The sequence below is a fragment of the Melospiza melodia genome, unplaced genomic scaffold, assembly GCF_035770615.1.
Source record: "Melospiza melodia melodia isolate bMelMel2 unplaced genomic scaffold, bMelMel2.pri scaffold_44, whole genome shotgun sequence".
In the NCBI taxonomy this organism is placed as follows: Eukaryota; Metazoa; Chordata; class Aves; order Passeriformes; family Passerellidae; genus Melospiza; species Melospiza melodia.
In genome coordinates this window covers 4,645,270-4,654,596 of record NW_026948761.1, presented here as the reverse complement: position 1 = coordinate 4,654,596, position 9,327 = coordinate 4,645,270, and the positions used below count along the sequence as shown (strand labels likewise).

At 48.9% G+C, this 9,327-nt stretch overlaps 1 protein-coding gene across 1 annotated transcript; it reads left to right on the top strand.

Annotated features, from left to right (window-relative positions):
* The first annotated feature begins 1,252 nt into the window (after nucleotides 1–1,252).
* On the top strand, nucleotides 1,253–8,834 carry LOC134434584 (olfactory receptor 14J1-like). The gene is made up of 3 exons (XM_063183242.1): nucleotides 1,253–2,154; nucleotides 7,447–7,522; nucleotides 8,709–8,834. The coding sequence occupies exons 1-3, from the start codon at nucleotides 1,253–1,255 to the stop codon at nucleotides 8,832–8,834; spliced, it is 1,104 nt and encodes a 367-aa protein (XP_063039312.1).
* Nucleotides 8,835–9,327: the final 493 nt, after the last annotated feature.

The window sequence follows — 9,327 nt, the reverse complement described above, 5'->3', positions numbered from 1 at the left end:
TGGAGTTGGATCCTGACTTGGAGTTCTGGAGAGGTTTCTTCAGCTCCCTCTCAGGGACTGATGTTCAGGGCCTGAGCACAAAGCCCCAGGGGCTCATTAATGTCCTTGTGCTGTGTCTGTGCTGCTGAGCTGGGCTGGGCTCCTGGCACAGAGGCAGCTCCTGGTAACCCAGAAGAGCTTCAAAAGCACATTTCTCTTGATGAGCAGCTCTTCTGCCAGCCCAGCAGGGCTGGGGCACTGCCTGCAGCCACCCTGGGCACGGCACAGAGGCACAGAGAGCTCCAATCAGTCAGGGCTGGGAAGGTGCTGAGAAGTGCCTGGGGCACAATCACTGCCAGCTCTTGGCACAGGAACCTCTGGCTGCAGGACAATGCAGCTGCAGCTCGTGGAGCCCTCTCCTAAAGCTGGACCATCCCAATGCCTACAGACCCTGTGAGTACATTCTCTGATTGTCTCTTGTGCAGAGCAGCCAGGGGTGCCCAGGTCCTGCAGAGCAGGGTCCTGCAGCCCAGGGCGCTGTGCTGGGGCAGGGACTCTGCTGCCTGCCAGGGACAGCTCTCAGCCAGCCCTGGCAGCTGCTCCCAGCACTGGGGGACAAGATCTGGGTGGGAGGAGACAGCTGGTAAGGCTTGGAAGTGTTCTCCTTGTGTGGGGATGATGCTGCATTGTTCAGGACTGCTCCCAGCATGGCATTTAACTGCAGAATGTTTCCAAGTAGATTATACAGGGAATAGAGCAAGGCAGGGGCTGCATAAAAGGGGAATTCTTGCTTTATTACTCTACTGCTCTGGGTTTCCTGGATGGGAAATTGCACATAGATAATCATCTCCCAGTCCAGGATGAGAAAAAAGAAATTTTTCTCAGATGTTACTAAATCAGGAAATTACAGATATCAGCACAGGGCCCTTAGAGGCAGCATCAGTGTCGCTTTGCCAACCTCCTTAGGGTTGCTCTGATGTTGCTATCAGAGCCTGCAGAGCCAGAGCTGCCCCTGGGCAGTGCCAGAGCTGGGAGGGGTCTGCAGGGCAGAGCTGAGCCCCCAGGGCTGGGCTGGGCTCTGGCAGCACTGGCAGGGCCCAGCCCTGGGCACAGGGAAGCAGCTGCTGGCAGAGACAGCTCCAGGCAGCAGAGCCCTGGGCAGGCAGTGGGGGGAAAGTGCCTCCAGGCTGTGCTGGGATATTTAAAGTGCTATCCAAGCCCAACTATTCCATGATTAGTTTTTTCTCAGATCCCCATGCCAAGGCACCAGCAAATGTCCAACAGCAGCTCCATCAGCTACTTCTTCCTGCTGGCATTGGGAGACACGCGGCAGCTGCAGCTCCTGCACTTCTGCCTCTTGCTGGGCATCTCCCTGGCTGCCCTCCTGGGCAACGGCCTCATCATCAGCGCCGTAGCCTGCAGCCACCACCTGCACACGCCCATGTTCTTCTTCCTGCTCAACCTGGCCCTCAGCGACCTGGGCTTCATCTGCACCACTGTCCCCAAAGCCATGCACAATTCCCTCTGGGACACCAGGAGAATCTCCTATACTGGATGTGCTACCCAAGTATTTCTGCTTATCTTCTTCATGGGAGCAGAACTTTCTCTCCTGACCGTCATGTGCTACGACCGCTATGTGTCCATCTGCAAACCCCTGCACTACGGGACCCTCCTGGGCAGCAGAGCTTGTGCCCACATGGCAGCAGCTGCCTGGGTCAGTGGCTTTCTCTATTCACTGCTGCACACAGCCAATACATTTTCCCTGCCCCTGTGCCATGGCAATGACCTGGGCCAGTTCTTCTGTGAAATCCCACAGATCCTCAAGCTCTCCTGCTCCACATCCCACCTCAGGGAACTGGGGCTTCTCAGTGTTAGTGCCTTTTTGGTGTTTGGTTGTTCTGTGTTCATTGTTTTCTCCTATGTGCAGATCTTCAGGGCAGTGCTGAGGATCCCTTCTGAGCAGGGACGGCACAAAGCCTTTTCCACCTGCCTCCCTCACCTGGCTGTGGTCTCCCTCTTTGTAAGCACCGCTTTGTTCGCCTACCTGAAGCCCCCCTCCATCTCGTCCCCATCCCTGGATCTGGTCCTGTCAGTTCTGTATTCAGTGGTGCCTCCAGCCCTGAACCCCCTCATCTACAGCCTGAGAAACCAGGAGCTCAAGGCTGCAGTGAGGAGACTGATGATTGGATGGTATCAGAAACATTAAACTGTTGGCCAGTTAAAATCAATCATTTGTAATAAAAGTAAACTTTGACACTTCTCATTGGTTTCATTTTGAAAGTTCTTTTAATTTGCTTTAGCTTTTTCATGTTGTCCAAAAAGAAATGTCAATATTAGTGCCATTTTTCATTTTGTTTCTCACCATCTTCTGTTTGGCCACAGATTGTGTCAATGAGTGGCTGCAATCTTGGTGGCTTTAAAGGAACAAAAGGAACACCCAGCAAAGTTCTCTGCAGGGATCCCCCTTTTGTTGCCTTCTCTGGAGCTGCAGGAGCAATGTCTGTGTGCAGAGCTGGGATGATCAGTGTTGACCCAGCAGCTGTGCCCAGCAGCAGCAGCATTTGGTGTTGCCAGTGCTGCTGCCTGTCCCGTTCTCGGCTGTTTTTGATGGCCTGGAAAGGCTCGGGATGGCCTTGGGCAGCCTGCGCTCCAAAGGACGAAAAGAGTCTTCAGGTTTTTTCTCGGTCTTCAGTGTTTATTAGTTTTTATCTACAAGATTTTCTCTTGGCCCGACAGAGGTCCGCACAGCACGCTGGCCATGAGCACACTGCGTGCCCTCGGGGCGGTCACTTATCTTTATACCCAAAACTACGTATAAGATATTTACCTCTTTTCCCCAGTGCCTTTTACCCTTATTGATAAGTGCACTTTTAGTAAGAACCAATCCCAAAGTGCCACCACCACCACAGAAGATGGAGGCCAGGAAGAAGGAGAAGAAGGACAGGACACACCCCAATTCCTCCATCTTACTTCTCTAGACCCCCCTGTACTGAAATCCTAAACCCTGTGTTTCACACTATAATTAACCGATTCCTTCACCATTTTTCCCAGTGAGATCCTCCCATCCTCATACAGGTGTCATCTCCTGTGCAGGATCAAAGTCCAGCCACCAGACGCTTCTGGCAACATTCCAGGACCTCCAAGCCCCCCAAGGGTGGTCTCGGCGACTCAGCACATCAGTCCTGAGGTGCTGAGATCCCACATGCTAGGAGACTTACAGTAGCTAAAACCCATTGTGGGAGTACCAAATCACTTGTTGGAGACCCTACGACCCTTGCTAAAGGGCACTGACCCCACTACCCCTGTATGCTTCACGAAGGAAAAACATATCGCCCTACAGCAAATCAGAAATTGTGTACAACAAGGATATGTGTCCCGTTGACAGCTAGATTGCCCTATTGACCTCACCGCTTGGAATAGTCCTTGTCACCTGCTTGGTGCTCTCTCCCAATATGAGAACAAAACGGGGGAGATACGGGTATTGGAATGGCTGTCGTCACCATTACAACATAAAAGAACAATATTTTCAAAAATTGAACAATTGGCTGGGTTGATTAAAAAAGGTCGTCTCAGAATTACTGAAGTGGACGGTCGAGAGCCTGCCACCATTAGGCTACCCATGGAACAAGAGATGCTGGACTGGTACCTGGTTAATTCAATGGACTTACAGGAAGCATTATTGACATCATCTGCAAAAGTGGAGACAAGCATGTTAGTGCCCAGGGTCCTGCAATGGATGACAGAATGGGACTGGATCACTCGGCCGCTGAGAAGAGAGTGCCCCATAGAAGGAGCCACCAAAGCCTTCACAGACGCAGGGAAGAAATCGAGACCGAGACGTGCTGCTGTCACTTGGCAAGAAAAGGACAATGGAAGCATCAACTTCTTACAGCAGATCCTGCAGACAGCCTACAAACTCTAGAATTGTTAGCAGTAGTATGGGCAATGTCCAACCTGCATGAGCCCTTGAATGTGGTCACAGACTCCATGTATGTCGCTGGAGTAGCCAGATGTATAGAAGGAGCAGCAGTTAAGGAAGTGAATAACAAACAGCTATATGAGTTACTGGTTCAATTAAGGAGAGCTCTCCGGGATAGAAGTGCAGTGTATTCTGTAATCCATATCAGGAGCCATAAGTGGTCCGAGGGCCTAGGGGAAGGGAATGAGCATGCAGATGAATTGGTTACCTTACCCATTGATAACTCTTGTCCTGTTGATAAGCATACATTGGCAAGAGAAGCACATAGTAGATATCATCAAAATGCAAAAGGGTTGGCAAGGAACTTTGATCTGGGCTTATCAGAAGCCAAGGCCATCGTCAGGGCTTGTCCAATATGCAGTTATCATAATGGGGGAATAGGTCTGGGCTGCGGAGTTAATCCTCGAGGTTTAGAAATGAATGAGAAATGGCAAATGGATGTCACACATGTAGCTAGGTTTGGTAGGCTCAAGTATGTGCATGTTACTATCAATACATATAGCCACTACATATGGGCTACAGCTCAGGGAGGAGAGAAAGCGATACATGTGATCAGGCACTTATTGAGCTGCTTTGCTGTTATGGGAGTCCCAAAAGGTATCAAAACGGATAATGGTCCGGCTTACACAAGTGCTAGGGTCCGAAATATTTTGGACCAATGGTCTGTCAAGCATGTGACAGGTATTCCACATTCCCCCACAGGACAGGCGATAGTAGAAAGAGCAAATGGTACCCTCAAACAATATATTGACAAACACCAGGATTTAAAGGACCCATAAGCATGCCTGACTAAGGTTTTGTATGTGATCAATCATTTATGTGTTTTTGGGGAGAACGATGCCCCCTCTGCAGTTAAACATCACCCAAGATCAAGTCAGGAAACTATTAAGGAAATGGAGGTCTGGGTGAAGTATAAGAACCCAAGCACAGGGATATGGGAAAAACCCACAAAAGTGCTATATTGGGGTCGGGGATATCTTTGTGTTTCCTCACCAACAGGGTCTTTGTGGGTGCCTGCCAAGTGGACTAAACCTGTCTTTGATGCAGCATCTGGTGGACAATCTTACGGAGGGGGACAAGGAGCGTCTGAAAAAGAAGCTGCCGCTGATCTTACAACCCTTATTGCTGCAACTGAGAGGACACTCAAAAGCGGTGGACAGAGCAGTGACACGCTGCTACCGGATGGCCAAGGAGCTGATTGACACTGTTGAAGCGCTATCAACCTTCCACATAAAAGGACCAGTGAGGGAGCGCTGCCTTGAGTGTCGCAGCCCCTATTGTGCTGCGTGGGTAGCTCTATATTGTGGGGGTTGCGGTAAAATCTTTTGGTTAGAACAGTCCGGGATCTGGGGTTTCTGGTGTAATACCTGTAAGCATGACTACACATGGGGGGAAGACTGGCAAAGGGAACTAAGGAGACAGACGGGGCTAGGTACGGCTCTGGCTTTAAATCTTTATGAGTCTCCTGAGCAGAAAATCTTGGCCTACTACCGGTGGGAGGTACAGTGTATTGTGAAAAGAGTTAAAGCTCAAAGTAAGTCATACATAGCTTCTGCTAGGTGTAGAAAATTGGTGCCTTTAACACAGCATTCTGTAGTAGGACCCATTAAAGGAGATCCTGATGAGGCATTGGACTCCTGCATTGAGATTCTACAGAGATTTAGATTGCAAAAGTTAGGATCGGTGAGGTTAAAGACAGATAACAAAAGGAAAGCGAGAAAGAAAACAGAAAAAATGAGGCTTATTTTTGTTATACTGCTCAGTGCTGTGACAGATGGGGCAGTAGGAGTAACGTGCTTTAATCAGCCAAGAGATAACATATGGATAAGGCTTGCTAATCAAACTAACCAATCATCGCTTTGTCTTAGCCTTGGGGGGGTTACTAACCCATTTCGAACATGCTTGGTGGGTCTTCCAGTGTGGTCTCCTCAGGAATTTTGAAGTCTGATCAATAATCAAACTCTATGCATGCATAATATGACAAACATTAAATTATCCACGCCAGGTTACACCGCAAGTCAAAGTGACGGTTACTGCCAATGCTTAATAATCTTATCACTTCATACTACCCTGCATTCTCCTCCAGAGCATCTAGATCTCTTTGGAAGTGCAAACGCCAGTATAACTAACACCTCAAATGGCGGATGGTTCAGTTTTGAGCCCTTAGATCCACAGAATTCACATCGGCCTAGAGACGCATGGGCAACCCTGGATTCATCCCTTAGTTTGGACACAGTGTCTAAACAGGTTTACAGCCAATGTAACGATACTAACATTACAGCACCGATGAAATTACCCACAGGGATATTTCTAATTTGTGAGAGACAGAGCTTGGAATGGTATACCAGTCAGGCCGCAGGGTGGACCTTGCTGTTTGGGGAAATTGTCATTGTTTCACCCCAATGTGTCTTCGTTAATGCAACTCAGTCAAAATTCAAGCAGGAGGAGACGCAGCCTGCATGACTTAGACTGCAGCCAGATAGGAGACCCACAGTTTTGGAGTGAGTTTAAACAAGTGGTAGTCTCAACTATCTTGCCAGGAGGAGCTGCAAATAAAGCTATGAACTTAGCAAAGCAATTGGGATGCTGGGCCAAGGATGAGCTAGACAAGACATCACAAATTTTAGATAAGCTAACTGCAGATGTGCAAAGTGTTAATCATGCTGTTTTGCAAAATAGAGCCGCTATAGATTTTTTGCTTTTAGCACAAGGTCATGGATGTGAAGAGTTTGAGGGAATGTGTTGCATGAATTTGTCCGATCACTCTGTATCTATTCATGCGAAGATAAAAGAATTACATCAGGGACTTCACAATCTTAAAGAAGAAGAGGGTTTAGGAATTTACGAATGGCTTAAAAGCTTAGGACTTGGACCGTGGCTGAGAAAGCTTGTGATATATGCTATAGGGTCACTGGGTGTGATTTTGCTGCTTTTGCTTATTTTGCCTTGTATTTTTAATTGTACTCAAAATATGGTTAGCCGAATGATAGAAAGAACCTGGCAGACTAGCCTCCTTGCCCAAGAACAAAATGGGGGAAGTGTGGAGAATTTTGTCAAAGAGTGGCTTGAGGAGAGAGGATACAGCCGAATTAATTTGGTAAAGATGTCCTAACTAGGGCAGAGGCCTTTTTGCAGGCAGGGTGTCTGTTGAGAAAGTAGCAGACTAAAGAATGGAAAAGTACAAGACTGTGGTTAATTCCAAATCTTGCACCTAGAAAGATAACGTGTCCTTGGGCCTAACGGAGTATGATAAAGAAATAGACGGTGAGACGTGAGAAGTAGAGAACGTAGGCCCAAAGGAATGTGGATGAGTTAATGGTATAGTTTAACCAATAGATTGCTTGGCTTGCAGAATATTCATAAGCTTATTATTTGCTGTATAAGTGTTTGATGCTTTCTTTAATAAACTGCACCTGTGATGAGCCATCTGGTGTCCTGGTCTCCTTCCTACGACACGGCCTCTCCCCCCAGCCAGTTTGGGAAGGATTCCTTGGAGAGAAGTGGAAAGAACCTGTTTATTTAACAGGAAAAACATCCCCTAGAACACAAAATGAACAACACCAGGTGACAACACTCTTTCACCACTCTGAAAAAGATGACAAATTCAGAAAGTCTCTCTTGGGGGTGGTCGCTCTGTTATCAGTCCCTTTGGTGCTGGGGCAGCTGCTGCAGCCACAAGGTGCAAACTCTTGGTGTTTCCCAGGGCCCAGTTCGGAGCAGGTTTGAGTGGTTCCAAAAAAAGGGAGGGAAAAACATTCCAGGAAAAAGTCGGACTGCTTGCTAAACTAACTAATGAGCAGAAGCAAAAGCAAGAGCAAAGCTGGAGCAAAGCAGAAGCAAGAGCAAAAGCAAAGCAAAAAGCCAAGCAAAAAGCAAAAGCAGCACCATGTACTGCCCTGTCTCTGTGTCCTGCCAGGCCTGGGGGGGTGGCTGATAACAAAACCAAAACAAAACTTCGCTCTTCAGAGCCAGTCTTGAAGGCACAGAACATAATATCCAGCATAAAGAGAACACATGAATGGGGATACAAGCATCATAACGTCACCCTAGGACAGCAAAGTTATTCCAAACTGCCACCCAGCAGCCCCTCCTCACAATGCCGTCTGCTGGGGCTGTGCCAGCTTCAGGAGATGCCTCCAGGGCCTGCATTACCTGTGTGAAAAATGCATATTGTATGACTGGCTTTTCACAAATATTAAAATGAATATTATATGTGTTGTGTTAGAAAGTTGTGTTGTACCAATTTTCTTAAGTAGTGTGTTAAATCTAGTTTTAGGTTATACCATAATTTTAAAATAGAAACTATGCTATGTAAGATACTTTTATAATTAGAGTATTAATAATTTGGACAATGTGGATTAGGATAATAGGAGATAATAGAAACAAAGTGTTATGGACGTCTGGGTAACTTCTTCTGGGCAGCATAAGCCTGAAAAAGGACACACTTTACAGAGGATTAACCCTTAAAAGCAATAGCCTGTTTTAGATGTCCTGTGGTGGCTATCTCGCTGCAAGTCCTTTCTTTTAAAAAAGTATCTCTAGTTTCGATTTTAACATTATGTTAGACCCTAAAACTAGATTTAACACACTACTTAAGAAAATTAATACAGCATAACTTTCTGACACAACACATATAATATTCATTTTAATATTTGCGAAAAGCCAATCATAAAACACGCATTTTTCCCACAGCAGGAGCGGGCTCCCCCAGTTATTCCCTGTGCAGGCGGGACCCCTCCCTTCCCCTCAGAGCTCTGCCGCGCTGAGGGGCCGCTGCCGCTTCCCGCCCTTCGCGCCCGCCCTCAGCGGCCGCCGGGCGCTGGGGCCGCCCCGCCCGCTCTTTTATCGGAGCCATGGAGAAGGAAAACCGCTTTAAATTGTTCAGGCCGCCGCGCCTGAGCGCTGGGCAGGTGTCTGCGGGCAGATCCCAGGTAAGCGCTCGGCCGCGGGGCCGCTGAGGGCGGTCCATACCACACACACCCCGGCCGCCCCCTCGGGCTGTGCTGCTCTGGAGGCCGCGGCTGAGGAGGGGACGGGGGGAAAGCGCAGGGGCCCTTCCCCGGGGACACGGGGACAGTGCTGGGCCCGGGAAGTGCCCCGGCAGAGCCCCGGGCTGGAGCACACACACACCTGCCCCTTGCCCCCAAAGAGCCCCGGGCTGGAGCACACACACACCTGCCCCTTGCATGGGCACAGCCCCGAGCTGGAGCACAAACACACACCTGCCCCTTGTCCCGGCACAGCCCCGGGCTGGAGCACGCACACACCTGCCCCTTGCCCCCAAAGAGCCCCGGGCTGGAGCACACACACACACACCTGTCCCCTTGTCCCGAGCTGGAGCAGACACACACCTGCCCCTGCATGGGTTG

What these genes read in the sequence shown, in the direction of transcription:
- LOC134434584 (XM_063183242.1), top strand. Translation starts at nt 1,253, where the DNA reads ATGTCCAACAGCAGCTCCATCAGCTACTTCTTCCTGCTGGCATTGGGA. An exon ending in CTCAAGGCTGCAGTGAGGAG is followed by an intron (nt 2,155 to 7,446) that starts ACTGATGATTGG and finishes TTGGGAAGGATT; the next exon opens with CCTTGGAGAGAAGTGGAAAG. An exon ending in CACAAAATGAACAACACCAG is followed by an intron (nt 7,523 to 8,708) that starts GTGACAACACTC and finishes CCTTCCCCTCAG; the next exon opens with AGCTCTGCCGCGCTGAGGGG.